Source organism: Ptychodera flava, chromosome 12 (assembly GCF_041260155.1).
Source record: "Ptychodera flava strain L36383 chromosome 12, AS_Pfla_20210202, whole genome shotgun sequence".
In the NCBI taxonomy this organism is placed as follows: domain Eukaryota; kingdom Metazoa; phylum Hemichordata; class Enteropneusta; family Ptychoderidae; genus Ptychodera; species Ptychodera flava.
In genome coordinates, this window is record NC_091939.1 from 23,825,203 (window position 1) to 23,846,744 (window position 21,542).

The 21,542-nt window shown below is 39.1% G+C and overlaps 1 protein-coding gene, 1 long non-coding RNA gene and 2 other non-coding genes across 7 annotated transcripts in view; all 4 read right to left on the reverse strand.

Moving 5' to 3' along the window:
- Nucleotides 1-448: 448 nt before the first annotated feature.
- Nucleotides 449-566, reverse strand: Trnai-uau (transfer RNA isoleucine (anticodon UAU)). The gene is made up of 2 exons: nt 529-566; nt 449-484 (listed from the first exon to the last, which is right to left on the reverse strand). It is a non-coding gene; the product is annotated as a tRNA-Ile (tRNA).
- A 6,016-nt stretch (nt 567-6,582) lies between these two features.
- Nucleotides 6,583-7,890, reverse strand: LOC139146111 (uncharacterized). The gene is made up of 2 exons (XR_011555083.1): nt 7,692-7,890; nt 6,583-7,296 (listed from the first exon to the last, which is right to left on the reverse strand). It is a non-coding gene; the product is annotated as an uncharacterized lncRNA (long non-coding RNA).
- Nucleotides 7,891-10,066: 2,176 nt separating this feature from the next.
- On the reverse strand, nt 10,067-10,184 carry Trnai-uau (transfer RNA isoleucine (anticodon UAU)). The gene is made up of 2 exons: nt 10,147-10,184; nt 10,067-10,102 (listed from the first exon to the last, which is right to left on the reverse strand). It is a non-coding gene; the product is annotated as a tRNA-Ile (tRNA).
- A 2,143-nt stretch (nt 10,185-12,327) lies between these two features.
- Nucleotides 12,328-21,542, reverse strand: part of LOC139145453 (2-(3-amino-3-carboxypropyl)histidine synthase subunit 1-like) — a 40,786-nt gene continuing 31,571 nt past the window's right edge. For 2 of the 4 annotated variants that reach the window (XR_011554932.1, XR_011554931.1), the window contains 3 exons: nt 17,814-17,892; nt 12,748-14,209; nt 12,328-12,652 (listed from right to left, as the gene is read on the reverse strand). Coding sequence is in view for 2 of the 4 variants with exons in the window: in XM_070716651.1 (XP_070572752.1) it covers nt 13,892-14,209; nt 17,814-17,892 (397 nt within the window). In the remaining 2 variants the exon portion in view is untranslated. Of the gene's footprint in view, nt 14,210-17,813; nt 17,893-21,542 lie in introns of all 4 variants that reach the window. The other 2 variants (XM_070716651.1, XM_070716650.1) reach the window with 1 other exon arrangement.

Genomic DNA, 21,542 nt, shown 5'->3' on the forward strand with positions numbered 1-21,542 from the left:
TAAGGAATTTGTTTCCGTCGAGGCAGTGATTGTTAATGTGGTCCTAAAACCAGGAAACCGGGTGCGTCCATGACCGGGGTCCATGAACCCACAACATTAAACACATGGCCATTATAAATGTTCAAGAAGCGCTCAGAAAAATGTGCTTGGAAGTATATAGTACAAGTAATTATAGGGACGACTGACATTTTGTCCACAACGCCATTTCACATGCACGGGGGTCCAATGCTGCCTGGCTTTCCGGGCACCTGTTTATTAGCCGTTTGAATGCACGTGTCTGCTATATGCCTGTTACCATTGACGTATCTTTGTCTCTCGTAACAAACTTCTATTATACGTCTAGAAGCAGAATACAGAAGAGGCTAACGAACTGACTATTTATTTTGCTCGCACAGACTTTAAAAATGCATACCAAAACAAAACCCCACTCTTTCGTCAAAAATTAGGGTTCCCCAGGTGAGGCTCGAACTCACAACCTCCGCATCACTCACTATCCAGCACAACGTGTGCGTTGACCATGTACTGTCATATAAGTACGGCGCGCTAACCGATTGTGCCACTGGGGATCTGATAAGGCTGCCTGAATTATTAACATTAGTCATCAACAATGCTATTGTTGTGCTTTGTTCTTTATTGAGAATCCGTCTGTACACTTGAACAATGGATTCCACTCCTTCGTCGACACAAGTTTCAATTAGCAACTAAACTAATTTTATGTATAAAGTCAGACCACGCTTAGAAATTTTACATTTAGAAATTTTCAAGGGCATTACATCAACTGGATTTGGTGACCTTCGATTTGATATTAAAATAGCAAAATATCCGTGGTAAGTCACCTGAAAGGTCGTTGCCCTTCGTATATTTTGGCAGTTTCATTTCTCATTATGCTTGTATGCCGTTACTAGCTAATGTATACTTTCTATAGTGAAATGTTCACGTATGATCAGCGAAGCTGAATGAAAAAGCTCCTGGACTGCAATGTCACCTTGAAATACAGCGATAAAATTCAAATATTACGGCAAAGTTCAATTGCATCATGCTTCAGTGGGTGATTCTCAAATTTTAGGTTTGTTCACACGTCCAAACATCTATTTAGGAAGGCATGTCACAGCCAATAGTGTCACACTGCGATTAATTGAAATGCTTAGTACAGTCGTTGTGACTGTAAGGTTGTGGCCGAGTGTCAGTGCATACCGTATCCGGGCCAGTTTAGTGATTTACCAGCGTTTTGAAATGGCGTATTGACTGACTGACTCCATCGTACAGCCGAAAGTAAGTAAATGAGTTACGTAATGACGCGACGTCACACATCCTACACACAAACGGCCGGGTGCAACTTGAAGAGACAGTGTCTCAAATTGCCAAAAGCAACAAATTTGGAAAGGCGAACATAAGTTCAACGTCGCGTTCTTTAAATGTTATGAGAACCCGACAGACAGTCGAAAGAAACTATATATAATTACCATTAGCATGATTGGGAAACATTTAGAGATTCCTGGATTCCAACCAAATGACTTTACTTTATCTACATGCTAATTATATAGGAGGGAATTATTTTCCATAATCTAGACAAACTTGATCGGAATCGTACTATGTTTGTATTATAATCTCTACTGGTAAATTAATGAAAAATGTGACGACTCTATTTTGTCCCAATGAGTTTTAATTTTCAAGAGAAATTAAATGTAGTTTTATATTCTTTGTTTTTCATGAATACGTTTAAAGCACGAGACTTATTTTCAGTAAACACGCAATCAGTTCCCTGGTCTCGCTCTATGGCCATAATACGTCTGTGATTATGTCATCATAAACATATATTGCCAATGATTACACAATAATTGATAATCTTGCCTTCTATAATGAAAGGCGCAATTGTTTGACCCAATCGATTCTGTTAAAGTATCAGTTCTATTAACCGAACATAAATTGTACGCTAGATACATCCTATGGTCATGAATCTAGCACTGGCTTCCAGTAAACTCACTTTATGACTCGAGGTTACGACAGTATACTTATCGTGATGTCAATAAAGTCTATGTAAATTTACAACGAAGATAGTTAGCATGTCTGTACTACCATGGATGTAAATCTATCTATTACATCCATGGTACTACCTAATGTACACCTTCAGGTTAGAACTGTCTCAGTATGCCTGTCCAGTAGTGGTAGGTAGGGGTGGGTTCTAAATTTTACAGTATTTCTGGTCTTGAAGTCTACTTTGATTGTCAAAAGTCGACTCGCTTGAATTGTCCCGGTTTTTTTGGCCTTCTAATTTCGTTTAGAATCTACGCCTGCGCGACATTTTGGGCGAGTTGGCATTATCTTTCACAAAGAGCGCCACCGCGGCAGGTCTCATAAAATATTGCTGCTGCTTTGAAACTCCAGACACCTGAATAGATCATGTCAGCATTCTGTCTTTCAATCTAGCCCGTCACCTTGATTGTTGTGAATTATATTATAGCTTTGTCAACATCAGTTGAATCTGTAACATCACCTTCCTCCCGATTATTACTGATACTGTATTCGGTTATCCAGTATTGTCGCCATAGATGTTGTACGGTGGCCCAAAACTACCTGTTCTCCGCATTCAAAGTCTGCGTCGCATTCAATTGTTTTTCTCTCACATATGTCTCGGCATTCAAAGTCTGCGTCGCATTCAATTGTTTCTCTCCTAGATGGGCGTCGCAGTCAGTGATTTTGTCACCAACACATGAGGGCGCTGGCAAGATTTTGTGAGCGTGACCCTTGCTCCATGACCCATGATTGCATCCGGAAAAAGTATCACTCTTTCAGTGTTCGTGATCGCGAAAAGCTCATTGATTTCGAAGGTAAGTGACAAAGTTATTCATTGTATTGTAAGCTTATAGTGTTAATGATCTAGCCACCGTCTAGCCCTGGATGTATGGCTGCCGTTTTACATTCGGACGCTCATGTGGGACCCACTATGATGCGCCCTTACTGGTGAGCAGCGTACCCCTTGGCTAGATCATTAACCCCATAAGCTTACAATACAATAAATTACTTTGTCACTTACCTTCAAAAATGAGCTTTTCGCGATCACGAACACTAAAAGAGTGATACTTTTTCCCGATGCAATCATGGGTCATGGAGCGAGGGTCACGCTCACCAAAACTTGCCAGCGCCTTCATGTGTTGGTGACAAAATCATTGACTGCGACGACCATCCACAGGCGGCCCAATCACTATTAATAAAGCTTATTATTGAGTTTTTCTCAGTTTTCTCTGTCACTATCAGTCCCTCTCCTTTTCTTCATGCCCTGACTGATCGTAGTAAATAAAATAATTGACTATATAGCCTAACCTAGCCTCTTGACTCTTTATTTATTTTACACCCTATTACAAGGATGTTTATCTCTCATATACACATCTTGTAATTAATTAGTCAACACAACTAATTATGCTAATCCGTGGACTTATCAAGGGTTGGTCAACATTGGAAAGATAGAGATGTAAATGAAAAAGGAGTTTTAGTAACCTTTCCTATCTTTCGCGATGTTGACTAACCTGTAAAATCCCTGATAAGTCCACGGATTAGCATAATTAGTCATGTTGACTAATTAATTACAAGATGTGTGTATATGAGAGATAAACGTCCTTGTAATGGGGTGTAAAATAAATAAAGAGTCAAGAGGCTAGGTTAGGCTATAAAGTAATTTCCTTTTATTTCCTACGATCAGTCAGAGCGTGAAGAAAGGGAGAAGAACTGATAGAGAAAACTGAGAAAAACTCAATAATAAGCTTATTAATAGTGTTTGGGCCGCCTGTGGCCCATCTAGGAGAGGAACAATTAACTGCGACGCAGACTTTGAATGCGGACACATATGTGAGAGAGAAACAATTGAATGCGACGCAGACTTTGAATGCGGAGACATATGTGAGAGAAAAACAATTGAATGCGACGCAGACTTTGAATGCGGAGACATATGTGAGAGAAAAACATTTGATTGCGACGCAGACTTTGAATGCGGAGACATATGTGAGAGAAAAACATTTGATTGCGACGCAGACTTTGAATGCGGAGACATAAGCTTATGTGAGAGAAAAACATTTGATTGCGACGCAGACTTTGAATGCGTAGACATATGTGAGAGAAAAACAATTGAATGCGACGCAGACTTTGAATGCGGAGACATATGTGAGAGAAAAACAATTGAATGCGACGCAGACTTTGAATGCGGAGAACAGGTAGTTTTGGGCCACCGTAATGTTGACTATACATCTATAAAACAATAGAATTACTAAAACGATAGCAATAATGTAACTTCCTCCCGGTCCACAATGTACTCAAGCATACTTTGCATTCCACAATGTACTCGGCGTCTCTTCGTACATTATATCGTGCAAAATTCTCTTTCATTCATCATTATGGGCCGGAGTGGTGCATTTATTGCTTAAATATCCGCTTCCGATATTTGAGGTGGAGCGACATCAGAGTAATTGTTGCTGGACAGAAATCAGAAATTAAACTGTACCAGAGAGGAGTATACTCGAAGAATTGAACCATCTTTATGTTCATTTTATTTATAAGTAGCATTTGTTCCACAAGAAAATATGGCTTTTAAATTACAATGCAAACCTTTCATGCTCTTAGCCGGTGGCCGATACATGTGATAGTCTAAGAACAAACCGAGTTATAGCAAAACGTTTTGCTATTAAACTTAAAGGTTCTTCATGAAATTGTTCTCTCTGAACTCACACCAAATGACCTGCGTAATTGGAAATTAGAAGCAAGTTTTATCGTTATTCAACGGCATGGGAGTTATATGGGAACAGTTTCAATGTAATTTTAAGATATAAGTAGTGGTACATTATAACTTTTGCTATAAGTTCAACATATTGGATTGATGAATTTTAAGTACAATTTAATTTGGTATTTGACAAAGAATGACATAAATAGAGCACTTCTACCGTAAATACAAATATGGGTCAATTTGTGACCAAACGATATGAAGAAACAGGAACTTTGTTTACTTCTTTTCCAGTTTCAGTAAAAATTCTTCCTAGTGTCTAATTTATGCGCTGCGACATCACGAGTTTAATTGATAGTGTAATGCTAGGTTCCTTTTTAATTGATGGTTAGAAACTTTTCAAAACAAAGATATTTTATCCGATGTTAAATCATACGATTATTCCAAAACTAAATGAAATCTTAAAGAGTCATATCTATATACAGTGTGCAACACATAATTGATAAACAGGCTTTTCTTCTGCGGCAAAAGTAATAGACAGACAGATCCGTCGCTCGGGGCCGCTCACGCTCCCCTAGGGAGCGTAGAGAGCGCCCTCGAGCGACGGATCTTTCAGTCTACAAAAGTAACAGTGACATATTGCGAAAGCATGAGGTTATATCCTATGTGAATTTGATCGATGTTTTGCAGGGTGAATTTCTCCCTGGGTGATAGAAGTTATAACATGTAAAGATCAATATGAAAAGATAGCTCGTCATCAAACTTTGTCAAATAGTTCGCTGTAAAGGGTCATCACACTTCTCTCTTAGCATTAACAAGTCCACTGATTAATCACGATGACCAATTCACATGCAGGTCCGGACATTACATTGAGTCGTCCTTGACCTGACCCTGAGCTATTGTTACGGATCACTCTTGGTCAGTAACAATAGCTGAGCTCCCTTCAAGAAAGATGCGGCATAGTTGACTCCAGAAAATGAAAGCACAACCCCATTGTCAATAAACTGCCGCAGACATAAGTACACATTACCGGAATTTGGCAATTTTGATCATTAAAATACTCAACAATTATTTGCGACGTTTGTTAGCCCGATGTTCTTTGTCACTATTATACTGTGCAAGTTATAACAGCAATTACATTGAACAAAAACATAAGTACGTACTCTGAGGGCGCAGTCTAAAGGCATTTGATTGTGTGATACGGAGATAGACGCTGATGGTATTTCGGAAAGTTTCTAAAGACTAGATTTTCAACACGACATGCAGATTTGAGCAACAACTTACTCAAATCCGTTAAGTTTAACTTTCAGGTTGTAATCGATCAAGGCAGAACATATACACATACATATAAAGAGTTCTGCATTACTGAATCTACCATAGGGGCTGCTGAAATGGGGCAGGGCAGGGGTAGGTCTCAGCACAGGTTTCTTCTTGCTATGGTTTATTTTATTTGAATCTTTGACTATGATATGTATTGCTAATAAAAAATTATCTATTCAATCATTATATATATATATATATATATATATATATATATATATATATATATATATATATATATATATATATATATATGTGTGTGTGTGTGTGTGTGTGTGTGTATGTGTGTGTGGTGTCATTTTACCCTGTGCGCTTTTTTACTTAGTTTTACTGTGTATATATCCTCGATTTTAAAAATGCATTTTAAATTGTCATATTTTGTAAGTTGTATATTCGTCTTTTTCACAACCGCAATTATAATTATTGCCAAAATTGGGTTAATAGTGCTTGCTTGCTATATAATATATATATATATATATCTCTATATATATATATATATATATATATATATATATATATATATATATATATATATATATATATATATTCACACATTTTGTCCCAAAAGGATTGGCATTGCTACCAAGAAGTAAACAGCTAATACACTCAAGGTAGCAATAATCCAACTAGCAAAGACCCACAGTTGAAGCCAAAACCGACTTTGGAAAAACCAAGCCAAGAAAGCCACGATGCCGCTGATGTGCAACAGGTGACCCGGTAGAAATGAGACGGACACCGCAAGAGTTGCCAATATAACTAACACTTTGAAAGTCTTGAATTGCGAAGCCTTAGACTCAAAGTGCGCCGCCGCTATGAGAGAGTCGTGCTTTCCAACCAGACCGAAGACACGCATGGTTTTCATTTTCTCAAGGGTCCTCGATGCGATGGTATAATTTCTCAAAAACTCCTCCCGATCGAAGGCGCTCGAAACTCCTCGCCTGTTATCGTCCAGGAACCTCGCTTTCATGTCGATGACCTTCTTGACCTTCCCGGCGATGAAATTCGGAAGTTTACCGTTGTCTTCTAACTTTTGAATCATTGCTTCGTTGAAAGCAACAAAATTGGGTTCGAATATTTCCATTATGGTTCTTTGCAACTTCAGATTTGCTTGAGTAACCAGGTCAAAGTTGGAACCAATCCAAATGACCTCGTCTGTCCACGATGCTAATTCTTCAAACATGTCACGAAGGTAGCGATACACACTTTCGCCCATTGTACAATGTGAATGGTCTCTCCAATGTATGCAGGTGATGTGTCCGCTGGACAATCTGCGACAGAAATCAAGCATTGCGCGATCGTTATGACCCATATCATGTAGCGTTTTAGGTAGCACAGTATACAGCAGATACGAAGACTGCCTGATTCGTCAGATTGAGGAGTACAAAACTGTATTATATTCTTAGTCATGGCACTATCCACCGGACCGGTGGGTGGATAGTGGGACTGTGTGTGGATAGGGGGACTATGGTCATGGCGACCACAGGCACTGCCGTAGTTGACAGTTCTTTTTAATAGTGTAGTAGAAAGGGCCCTTTACCACACTATGAAAAGCGCTGAATTACTGCGGTGCCTGTAATGGCGACTGACAAGAGTAAATCACACAATTTCTCATGTCGACGCAAACCGGATCACCGACAGCTTGCGAACAACAAAAGATACCCACCTGTTTATATAGCAAAGTCTGACGATATGCTTTTTGACACCCAGACAACTACTACAGCGACCCCTTTCGATCGTCGGTAGCGGCTGGCGATGGAACCACAGAAATATTATGGCGTCTAATACGCTACAGCCGACCTTATTTGAAGAACAAGTCTGTTCAATGAAAGCTATTGAATATGAAAGAAAGGTATACGTGAAGCCCGGGGGTCAGCTAGCGTTTTGCGCAAGCGCAAGCATGCATTTAGGTCAATGGTACTACATGTAACCCCAGTTAAGTCTCGTCGTTCGGATAAAACGTTGGTTTTTAACATGTAGACAAGCAGTAGCTTCACCACCGTGTATTAAAGAGATAACAACGCAGCGAAAGTATTTTCCGACATTTTTCCGTTTATTTCTGTCTGTTTTTTTTCTCGTTATGTCGTCCCTGAAAACAATACCTGAATTGTAATAATAAAATTATTGGATAATGAACCATCATTTTCTGTCGGAGCTTAGCAATCCGTCGAAACGAGAAAGTTGCATGCAGGCAGATGAAAGCTTTACTTCAGCAGCTTCGAATCTTGGATTGAGTGACTTCATTTCATTTCATTCCAAAGCCACGTCAATGAACGTTAGACGGATGACGGCAGAAGGGAGCGCTCAGATTAGGGCCAGGGCTGGGCCGGCATATTCTTCTTGTGCATCTGTTAAAATAGGTGAACTCCCACCCATTGCCCCTCCCCCAATTGATCCGCCCACTTTTAAGATCACAAAAATTTCATGAAACCCTCCCATTTTGTTTGAATAAGTATTGATCCAACCTTGAATGATAACACTGGCCATTACCAGTGCGTACATACAATATAGCATCAGTGGAAAAGAGATATTTCCAGCATCCAGCTCTTCTTCCTGATCTCGTATACATTGTATACATATTGTCTCGGAAGGTTCAAAAAAAAAATCATCACTTGTGTTGCTGCCATTTTCTTTTTCGGCAAAAGCTCCGAGTCTGATGTGTCACTGTCACCATAGCTACTGATTTGACTTGTTCAATTCTTACGTTGATTGCCATATCACTCCAACTGTTGCAATCTTTTCAAGTGTTGTCCATACAGTTCTAAAGATTTTTTTATATTTAAAATGGATATGAGTTTTATTCTACATTCTATTTCATTCTGTCCAAGTCATGTTTATGTAATTTAACCATAGTTTTCCCAATATAAATGTAATTCGTGCAATTCTTTACTTCTCAACAGCATTGTGAACCACATGTAAAACCTACGTACATGACCACTCCGCGTTCCCTTCTTGGGCCACAAATCCTGGCATTTCTGTTGATATGCGTTCTATCAGGTTGATTGAAAACGCTGTAACATTCAACCATATTTTCATCGGCCTCACTTCCAAGGGAAATTGCGCATTTCATATAGATGCATTTTCTTTCAGAGGAAAATATTGCATTTGAAATTCCTTCATGTCACCAAAAGTGCCAGGATATAGGTGTTAAAGAGCCTATTGACAGGCCTAAGTACCCACCGTTCTGGGGTAAGGAGAAGCAAAGTAAGCTACGGTAAAGTGCTTGATCAAGGACATGCTCCCAAGTGGAATACTCTTCCCACAATACCAGAATGCTACCTGAAAGATACTTTACTACACATTATATTACCATGCCCTGCCTGTCGCATTTTGATTGGTCGAGCAGAACCACGTGACTGACCACAATACACAGTAATAGTTTGTTTACATGCCCGTGAATATGAATAATAAGATTAACAACTCAAAGTATCGTACTTTACAGCTCAAACGTAAATTATAATAAAAAACGAAATAAAATTGAGCACATGTAGGTCAAGTTGAGATACATTTTTCAGTGAAAACATCTCCGGATTTGCCAATTTTTTACAGCGCGCTTGACAGTGCGTCGCGTGTTGCTCAGTTCTTGGGGCCCAGTTGTCGTTCGCCTCCGGAAATTTTCGCAAATTTTGACGGTTTTCTTGGGTTCGCTGATAATATAATGGAAATACAGACTCCGCTCTGACCATTAACGTTTATTTATGGGCGCGGGCTCTAGGAAAGCCAAATTAACGGGCTCGGCAAGCCTCGCCCGTCAATTTGGTTCCCAGAATATTTTTGTACACTGAAACTGCTTTTTGCTGGGATGTATTGAATCAAGTGAACCCCATGTGCTGTTTGAAAAATATGAAAAAAATACCTGACTCCCATGCAATTTCCAAATTTAAGTTGACACTCCCCCTTTCCGGATTTTGCCGGCCTGCCCCGCCTTAGTAATTGAACGCTCCCCAAGTTATAGTATAAGTACAGATCCGACGAAACCGAAAAACGTTCGCCTCTCCGATATGAAATGACAAAGACACAAGATATTTATAAAAGTACGGATTCCCCAGGTGAGGCTCGAACTCACAACCTCCGCATTACTCACTATCCAGCACAACGTGTGCGTTGACCATGTACTGACATATAAGTACGGCGCGCTAACCGATTGTGCCACTGGGGATCTGATATCACGGAGTCTATACTCTGGTAGACATTACGTTACAGAGATTTAAAAAACCTGCGAGAAAGATTGACATATATTTTTGATATCATTATTAAAACAAACTATTTTTGTTAAGGTAATGCACCTCGAAAGTGAAAGACTTAAACTTTTGCTCAAACTTTCCTCAATGAAACTTTCAACCAATCTCTTACCAAATCAAGAATAAAAATCAGGGGTCACCGCGCAAACTTTGGTACTAGAGAGACAAGTCACCATCAATTTTCCGATATTAGAAATTCAAAATGACCGTCATATCCCTGTGTTAACTTTACGGGGAAAAATAAAATTTTCGATTTTCGAAAAACTAAAACGGTGAAAACTTCTTTCATCAAGAATTTAAATTGAGCCCCCTAGTGGTACGTCAGAAGAGAATGGATAAGATTTGAAAGCCCGAATTTCTGTCCCCGAGGCGCGTTCTACCTTAAGCTTTTAAATCATGTTTTGTGAAAATTTCTTTCAGATTGATATCGGAAGAATCTCAGGATCCTACCATTGATATTCATCTGTTCATCCAAAAAAATTATGACTTCCAACCAGTGACCATAGACGGATAAATTTTAGAGACAGACAGAGACACATGCAGACAGATAGACAGAGACATAGAGGGGGCACGAAAAGGCATAACATTTGACAAAACAGGCTATGCCAAGTTATGACGAAATTGTCCATGGTCTGTGAGTAGACGGTATGGCGCCCTCTACTGGCAGATTAAAATTAAATTTTTCTTTGAAGAAGTACAGATAATTATGGGCTAGCTATCAGAGCTTATTTTGCCCCTTATGAAATATTATTCACCTGGCCAGTTTTCTCTATGGTCGACCGATTACACACTGCAAGCCTCGAGACACATTAAACGATGTCATGGCGACAGGTTACTCTGGTCGACTAGTATAAACTTGCTAAAATGTCGCGGTTGGTAACGGGATCTAGTAGCTATAGGACAGTGCTTCTTTTAATAACTGACCCGTCTCGGCAATTCCATATTTAAACTTTTTCTTATTACTTATTTGCTGCATATCAGCTCTATGCTTGGTTTTTATCACTAGCTAAATCCACTTTCCATCTACACCTGGCAAGGTCAAAAGTTCAATAGACGAGCATTCCCCATCCGCCCCAGAAATAATCAGCTTAAATTGAGCACTCTCGCAGTGTATTCCAAGCTCCTCCAGGGGTTTGATTGAATACAAAAAAATATCTTAATGAAAAGTATGTTTTGGCTTTACGTATTAACGAAACAGCAACAAAATTACACAAGGCTCGTCCTTTTATGATTTAATTATTGAAATTTTCTCCCCATTTTCTTTTCTTTTCTTTGATATCATAGATGTTTTCTTTTGTATGTACAGATATTTTGCTATAATTACGTCAAAACAACTCACCTTACCTGCAAATCGTTCTCCTGTCCTGTCCTGCCAGGAGACTGGTGGTTGAAGGCAAAGTGCCACATGAACTTGCAGGCCCTAAAGCCTCGTTTGTAGGTTGCTTTATATTATCAACCTCGGTATGGTAAATGTATTAAAATGTAATCTCGGTCGCAACATATCAAGAGATTCGAGATTTTTATGGAGTAGTTGCAACCCATCTAAAGAAACCTCACTGCCTAAGACTTCTGAACAAAAATGCGCATTTCACCCTTACGACTATAAAGTGTTGTCAACACATAGCAGCGCAAACAAAAATGCCTATGGCGAACAACCACACTTATGGACTAGCTGCAATAATTTATAACCCTCGGGTCATGCAATGGTTTCTTTCGTGTTTACTTTCGTTGTGCCAGGGCCAAAAGGCTACGGTTATTGCAGATTGTTTAATTGGCAGGGGTGTACTTCCGACGTTTTCCTCTTTTTCTTAACTCTTTTTTTTCTGCTTTCAACGTCAGTAAAAAATACACGCATTAACCAAGACGGTTAAAAACGAAAGGATGGAGACGCAAGACTGAAGAGGGCAGAAAACTAAGTTCGCTTTTATCACGATTGCCACAGCACTGAGCTGAGATGCAACTTTGTTCCCTCGTCTGTAGGTGAAGCAACGTAACCAAACTTAACAACGGGACGAGAAAGTCAGAGGTGGGTAGCCAGTAAGGTTATACACATAGTTCAGGTTTCCGTGTATCAGAGTGATGAATATTTTATATTTATTCATAATATTTCACCAATCAATTGCAATTCATTGCTTGATTTTTCCGTGGTTTGACAGCGTTTTTCAAAAGTTCTGAATTCCCTGGCATGGAATCTAGCCCTGCTTCAAGAGTTTCTCCAAACCATAACATCAGCTTGAGCATCTGACTGAACTAATTTGCATTTTTATGACACCATGTGATCAGTAATTGCCAATCAGGTACCTTATCATTTTAAATGTCACCATTGTTTACTTGAATTCCAACAAATTACCCAAAGCGTACAAACTGTTTTTGGCCAACTCTTGGACTGAAAGATCCGTTGCTTGAGGGCGCTCTCTACGTTCCCAACTCTCGATAGTGCTCTGGAGCGACGGATCTTTCAGTCTAGGCTCACTCCATGACTTGTAAGATTGTGCTGCTGAGGTAGCGTTTATCAATTGGAAATGACAAGATATATATAAGCATGTTATGATAATGATTATTTGTATTAAAAAAATAATGCAAACTTCATGCATCCCTTGGTAAAGATGGCAGGGTACATGTTTATGGCAAAATGGCTTACAGTGTTTTGTGTAGAACCGTTGGCAATAGTGAACTTGTCATATTGTCTAAATTGAGGAGTTGCCAACAATGTCATGTGCAGCTATCATCTACGCAGTAATATGAGTTGATTACATGGAAATGCACTCTGTGAGAGTTGAAATATTGTCTTGAAGGAGCTCATGTGTTGTCAAAACGACACACATCCACCATATCTGAAATGCTTCGGTCGCAAAAGAGCGCTGATTGTGCTGACCTGGTGACATTGTTTTTACTGCATCTGGCCTCTTTCAATACAATGTTCCAACTTTTGCAGAGTTGATTTCTTTGTTATTGACTGATATTAGCGCCTAGATGATAGTCACACTTGACAGCGTTGGCTGCTCCTCAATTTAGACAGTATGTCTAGTTCTCATATTGCCAACGGTTCAACGCAAACCATTGTAATCCCAACAAGGTCATGGTAATAGATGCTTTACATTTAATTTAGTCTTTAATACACACATAACTACCATTGTAGTTAATTTGGTTATCAAGTTATCAATTTACTGAGGTGCAGGTGATATTAAACAGCCCGCCTTACAGTTTTGTCTGAAACTGATTCATTGAGTTTTCTGCATTTCCATTCTGTTGTTGAATTCCTTTGAAAACAATTTTTTTGTAAATTCTGGGGCCACTGTGCAGCTCTTACATTGGGTAAACCAGCTAGGCTCTATCATAAACACACTTGGTGCACAGCTGGTCGCAAACTGCAGTAAAACTGCAGTACACCACTAAAACTGTGTGGACAAATTTTTATTTGCACAAACGCGAAATAAACTTGTAAGGAACAGAGAGACTGGGGGAAAAGAGAGACTTGTGGCAGCTACTTTCTCTTTCACATCATTTGTCACGGTATTTGTCATGGTATTTGTCCTGGATGATTGACATTTAGAAAATGACAACTGCTCAGCTCAACACTTTGCCACACAGTTTTGAATCTCAAGTTGTGTACGCTGGTTTGAAATCAATAGGTATCACTGCATTTTTCTGACTTTTCCTTTTCAAGTCTTTTCTCACAGGAACACCCCTCTTTACACGGAGACACATCCCTCCCTGAAAGCTTGGATATTTCCTCCGCAGTGCCAACAGATGCACTGTCAGCTGACTTCTCTACCCGGGAATCAGCACTGGAAGTTAATTTCACAGCTCTGTCTTTAGTCCTCCTCGGCCTGACGGGCCGATGCCGTTCATTATTCACTGTCCAGGGCCCGAGTGAGTCATTTGCATAGAAATCCATGGGATAGGTCGATTGCCAGTCTATCTGTTGTAAAGCAACAGATGCCTATTAAAGAGAGAGAGAAAAAAAAGAAATGTGACTGAGATTTGAGTGCCAGACTTGATGATAAAGTAGTACTGACACCAGCTGTCAGTATTTCATAACCCACTTTAGTTAGTTTGCACCTCCTTGATTCCATTGAGATGGAAGAACATGAATACTGTTGAAATGGGGCGTCAAGGTTAAAAAGGTCCACAGGTCCCAAACTTCTTACCCTTAGGTATCTGCACTCAGGCCTATTCATTGAAAACACTTGAACTACAGAAAATTATGGCCAGGTGGGTGTTACGTGAACCTGTCTCTCTCCAGTTAATTTGATGTGACAAAGTCATTCAATGGCATCATCTTTGCTTGTGCTTTGACACTGTGCTCATACTTGCAGCAAAGAAAGCAATACTTTCTGAGAGTAAATTGATTTGAAGTAATATGCGTCTCGAAAGTGAGACTTAAACTTTTGCTCAAACTTTTTTCTATGAAACTTTCAACCATTCTCTTACCAAATCAAGATTAAAAATCGGGGGTCACCTGGCAAAGTTTTGTACCAGAGACAGGCTCGAAAATTCTCGCCGCCCGACGCCCGTGACAAGTGAATTTTGAGTCCGGGCAAGTGAAAACAACATTCTCCCAGCCCGACGGACAAGTGAATTTCAATGAGGCCACTGTACATACGCGCTGCCACTCTCTAGTTGTTTGAGTGTACCGCTTTCGATATGGCCGGCCGATAAAATAGCTCTGTTCTGCTTGGCTACAAAATGGCAAAATATTGACGTCTTTGCACGCTCTTATGTTTTTTTTCTTCTCATGAAATCATGTCACGGTGTCTCCTCAACAGAAAACTACAGCTTACAATAAAATGTTGTAGGGTGTTGAAACAATTTACCCTCCTTCCTACAAAGTTACAATGTATTGAAACACTTTACTCTCCTTTCTACAAAGTTACAAATTCCCTGGTACGTGAAGCAAACATTGTTGCTGTTCGATACTGCAATCAGGTCCCTCAGTCCCTCATGGACGGACCGTGCTACAATACATCATGGACGTGTAACGACCATGAATACACTGAGGCTTGGCTTTGCCTCTGGGAGTCCCGCGTACCGGTCGTCCTTTTTAGTCAAAGTTCTACCTACTTTGCTTGAATCAAAATTTGGCCTGCAATTACTCAGTTTGATAGTAAAATCCATTATTTCAAAGGAAACTTTCACAAACAGAGTCAGAATACAAGGGAAAAGGAGAAAAACTTGAGGTTTTCTGAAAGGTCAAATCTGGGTCATCTTATGTGATGTCAGGAATGAAAACCCCTTAAGTACACAATTATGGTTCAAAAGAAACCACCAGGAAGGTCTAATAGGTACAATCTTATGATAAAAGGTAATTTCTTGGTGCTTTCCAATTTAATGGCATTTAGCTTGACTGTCAGTTTAAATTAAATTTTATTAACAGTTATGGCAAAGGGAAATTGTCAACAGTAGTTGCAGTAAGCATATCCATTTCAAATCATCACATTAATATTTCTGCAGATTCCTCCAGTTTAATGATGTAATAGTGAACATCACTAGACATTTCTTGATGATATCAAAATATCAAATGAAAATGTTCCTGGGCTACAATGTTATCATTATCATTAAAACTATTATTACTCTTTAAAACATTGGGAAATGAATTGAACAATATCATTGTGTCTTGTTTTAAAGGATTTTGACCTGACCCTTTTTGTCTCAAGAAAAATACTGATGCTGAAGATGCTATTGAGCCTGCTTGATCACAACTATGACACAACACCACAATACTTGTATCTACACTATCGCTATGCTACCAAATGCTTTCTTCTGCATGGAAAATTTGTATGTGCGTGGCTAACAAAACCACATAGGGAACTTGTCGTGTATGTATGATAAGTTGTCATACTGTGAACACTGACTCAATGCTGCAGAAGTATTCTGTATCTGTGGTAATATACACTTCACATTGCTACCTGATTTTTAGAATTGCCACCTAATTATTTCTTGTGGCAAAAGTTTACCACTAGAAATGAAAAAGTATTTCAATCCCTTCAATGTCATAAAAAACACAGATAATTAATGTAATAAAAACTAAACAAATATTTCTTTAATGTAAAAACTATCATGAAGAACATACAAAACATCTTGATTTGTAAATTAGGAACTCCTGAATGCCGAGAAAGCTGTTGCTGCACTTGAGATCATAAACTATTTAAAAGTTGCTCAAAGTGGCCACAAGATTTTTGATTTGGCTAATGAGTTGGCTAATCATTTTGGTGACTTGGGGAAACCCTGCAGTTTATGCACATACCACGTGGTAGCAGTAAACTAAATGATACTGAAAGTTTCACATGGGCACAATTTGACACAACACCGGTGGCCTATTATATACTTACCCTACGTGCACCTACCTGACTTGCCTATTTAACACAAGGTACCAGGTCATGATGACACACAATGACAATGTACCGGTGTTGTTTTATTGAAATACATTACATGTCCCCCCAAAATTTAATTTGTCCGGTCCCAATTAAGACCTACTATGGGCTACTGTGTCCCCATGCTAGCAAAAGCTGGCTGAAACACTGTGCATGTATACGTTACATAAGATATTATTTTTGATACACAGAATAAGGACAAAAATTTATCAGTAAGTTACAGCTACTGTTCTTTACAATGACATGAATAAAACAATACATATTTACTCCTTAAATCATCTGAATTCAGGGCAAGTGAATTTTTCTTCCGGACAAGTGAAACTGAAAATTCACTTGCCCTGTGGCAAGTGAATTTTTAAAAAATTTTCGAGCCCTGAGAGAAACGGATTACATACACTTGACATTTATTGATACATTGTATTTGAAATTCAAAATGCCCACTATCCCCGTGTTAACTCCACAGGGAAAAATAAAATTTTTGAATTTTGAAAATATTAGACAATGAGTTTTTTATTTCTCAAGGGGCTTTTGGATGAGCCCCAACCAGTGGTAGATCAAAAAAGAATTGTAAAAATCTGAGTTTAAATATTTGCCATTGAGGCGCATTCTACACCTTTGGTGGAGTTTACATGGAGAAAAGTGCTGAGAAACTCCCAAACATCAACAATTTATCCAGGAATATATCAGAGAGGGCTATTTGCAAATGATGCCACTGTTTTCTCATTTATTTATGATAATGAATATTTGTCAGCAAATCTGGATAACACTTTTGGAAATCACACATTAAAGAACCACAAAAATGTAAATTTATAAAAGTGACTGCTTATGTTACAATGTACACTGAAAGACGTGTTAACGGCTCAGACCGCAGGCTGCAACCACACCTACAAAATCTGTCTGCATTTCAAGCAGGGGTGTCCAATGTCTAATGTGTGCAGCTGTATTTAGTTACAAACCTGTGACCACGAACACTGCTATTGCTCACTCTGTTAAATTCAAATTATACAGCCAAATATTTTCTTGTTCAGTAGAAAATAGTTTTTAGACATTGGCTAGGTGAATAAATAAACTGTTTAAAAATCGCAAAAACAATGCAGTTGTTGGCAGAGTGTCAGAGGCAGTAAGTGAAATTAAGTGAAACAATTTCAAAATATGATAAGAAATTTTACTCACTTCATACGGCGTTAATAATGGCTTTTCGAATGCTGCACCCCAATCAATAGAGAGACGTGGGCAAGCTACTTGTATCCACCTACAAAAACAGAAGACAGGGAATCTTACATATATCATGGTACAAGTTGTGCAATGACCTCTTTTGAATACCCTCTACTTGAAGACACTCTTGAGACACTTGATGAAGATGGAAGAGTTAAGTGATATAATTGACTGTCAGGCTTAATTGCTGTCACGCTCATTTGGACTGTTACATGTACTGCCATTATTGACACTAAAAGAAATGCACTTTGACTTATGCTTGTCTATTCAGTTCACAATAAATGACACCAATCAACAAGACTACCATATGGTCCTTATCTCTTTTCCTTTCAGGACCTGCTGTTCACAAGAGACTAGAGTACAATGTCTTGGAAACTCAACAGGAAACAGTCGTCGGAACTGCGCCTGTGCGAGTTTCTTGTTTAACAAACAATGTATATCGTGCATGATACTAGATGCACCTCATCATCATAGCTGCAACATTTAAATTACACGATGTAGATTATGACAGACATGTTTTAACTTTCATCAATCACCATCGTACCTTGGATACAGTGTTTACATCGGGTGTATGGGTCCCATACGACCTTTAAGCACAGTTCCGACAACTGTATCCCTTTAAAGTATGCACCTTGAAAGTGTAAGACTTAGACTTACACCAAAGCTTTCCTCTATAAAGCTGTCAACCGTTCTCTTACCAATTCAAAAATAACAAGTCACTGACAATGACATAGTCCCCACTTGTAATTGGGAATCTGTCAGTAGAAGTAACTAAATTGAAGTTGATACAATGCGCATGAAAAAGAGAAATGAGGGTACCTGTCTCTGACTGACGGCCAGATTGGATTGGATTGTAAACAAGTAGACATTAGTATAAATGGCATAGGGTTATGTCCTTTGACCAAGTTAAACAGAAATAGGTTTGTCATGTTCTGGCTCTTGAAATGTCAAAATTCAACTAATCACCAAAAAAGTGGTCCACGCATGTCTGTGTAATGGCTCTTGACATAAAAAATCAGAAGGTCAAATGTGAACCAAAAATGCTCAAGTGTTCATGACAGAAGAGGCTTACAATAATTAGTCATTGATACTGCTAAATGTCTTTCTTGATTGTTAAATCTTTGTATGATAAACATCTGCAGGAAGTTTCATCAGATTTATTAGTGCAGTCATTCAGGATATAGATCTTTAATTACGAACATTCTTTTCCCGCTTAGAGGCCAAACTTTACTTCAGAAACAATGGGGTTGGTCCATACCATGATCACGTGGTGAAAATGTAAAGCCAATCTTGGTTGCCACCCTATTACAAAAGGTCATTAAGGTAGTGACTCAGTTTGGTTGACACATATTTTCAATCAAAAGTTTCACATAGAAAACAGGGTCTCACACCCAACATGTGGTACATTTTCTAATAGGTCTATATTTGAAAAGGTAAAAATTTTGTTTAGTTGTCAAAACATGCATTGGTATGTTTGTTTAAGTCAAAAACATGTGATTTTGAATTTTTTCACTTAAAAGAGTATAAGTAAGAATTGGCAGCACCCCTAAGTGATCTGTTAACGGCACTAGACAGCTGGATATACAGGGGGAAAAACCGTGTTTTGGATTTTTGAAATTCGCTTTTGTTTCTGCACAGTGAGCCTTCGAAGTGTGAACTGTCGGATTTTCGCATAAATTATCGGCTTTTGTTCACGTTTGTCAAGTTATCGTCACTTCAGGGGGTTTATCAAAAATCTAAGACACGGTTTTTCAGGTCTATTCATGAAGTGTTAGCATGCGAAGAATCAGGGAAATCCGCCCACGCGTCGCCGACTTACACTCATTTGAAGGTGCGGATACATAGCAAAAATCGGAACTGAGAAAATCGACGATTTGTGTAAACGTCCCATTTTTCACACAAAATCGCCGAAAAAAGTCGGATTTTTGTGCGTTTCAAAAAAAATTATTCGATCTGGGTCTAGGTTAAATATTGGGCATCAGGTTAGAGAATTTCTGACAAGTCCTAAACATTAGTTCGCCTAAAAATGATGAAAATTGTGCTTAGAAACGTGAGGCTGGTCAGCGTAAGCGGTGGGTACTATTTACACGATAAACACTAGAGAGATAATTCAGGGCATAATCTGTTTGTCAAATACGTATCTAGCTTATAATTATATTAACTGTACACTGTTTGGTAACGGTTAGAGTCTGGTTACAAGACGAGAAAAGTTTAAAAAAATCATACAGCCGGAATGGTTTACAGGTCTGCGTTCTGCCGACGACGCGCGCTCGCTCTCTCGCTAGCGCTCGACTTCCGGTCTCACAGCCCGTAATTTATGCACGTACCAAGTGTGAAATGGTTGCCCAGTTCATTTTAGTGCCGATTTTTGTGCCTATAGTACAAGACGTCACTTGCTTGCTTGCTTGCTTTCGGAGATGAGACGACCAACTCTCAATGCTCTAAAAAATTCTGTAGTTGAGAAGTTCAAGGAATGCGGGAAAGTCGCACTTGTTTTTGTGGTTTTCACATGTGATCTGCTGCAATCCTTTTGCTCACCATAAAAAATGACCGGGTTTTCGTGCGCTATTTCGCTTTCCACTGTCTATTTTTTACATCCATGCACTGTGACATGTACTATTATGGCCTCGGGTATAGTATGAAGCCAAAATCAACTTCAGTTACACGTAAAAGCGATTCTTCATGACTTAAAATAAACGACTGAGGCGATACTCGACAGATTCACTCATTGTAAAATTGAAACGGCGACATATCGCGACACCCAGCGACACTCTCTTGACCACAAATAGAAATTGACAGGCAACGATCGTGAAGCGACGTTTCACGTACGTTGCTGTGCTCTAGACCGACATAACAGTGTCGGATTGACAAATTGGACAAACCATGCTTCCTACATCCATGGACAACTAATCCAACATGCGCAAAACTAAGTCCAAGACAGGTGCAGCCAACGGAGCTATTCATCGAAAAAGCTATTCCAGGAGCAATTTTGAGGGCAGGGGAAATTTTAATTTTGCTAGGGCAGGGGACATGTTTTTAGGTGGTAGGGGAGCAAATTTTAGTTTGTTTTGTAGGGCAGGGCGGATATCGGTTGATTGTCCTGGGGACAGGGCTTGGCGAAAAATTTTTGAGGGGAATTGTTTCCAGGGCAGGGGAAATTGGCAATTTTTTTTTCGCCACAGGGCGAGGGAGCTTCAAAAATTCACAGTGGGAAGGGGAAACAGGCAAAAATAAGTGGGGAGTGGGTAAAAATGAAGTTTGAGAGTGGGAGAGTAAGTCGAAAAATTTTCTGTGGGAGGGCAAATTATGAACAGCTAATTATTACCCTCTTGACTTAAATTTAGTCAGTTCACATTATTTGTCATGCACAATGTATCTTATCATAGTAAGGACCTTTTTCAAACTGCATTGTTCGTTGGCTGCACCTGTCCAAGATATGGGCTGCTGTTATAGAACCATATTTTCCAGTGAAGATAAATAGATTCTCTTTGGACGGCAGTGTAATCATGGATGTAAAAAAATAAAAATAAAAAAATGTTTTCCTCCTCGATGAGCCGCTTATCTATTTTTTACATCCATGGTGTAATCTATAGCCCGGCGTACGATGCTATGTTTTCCGCTACAGCTAATCGCCTCGCTCACCACATGGATACTATTTTTTACATCCATGCTCACCACAACCCTGCA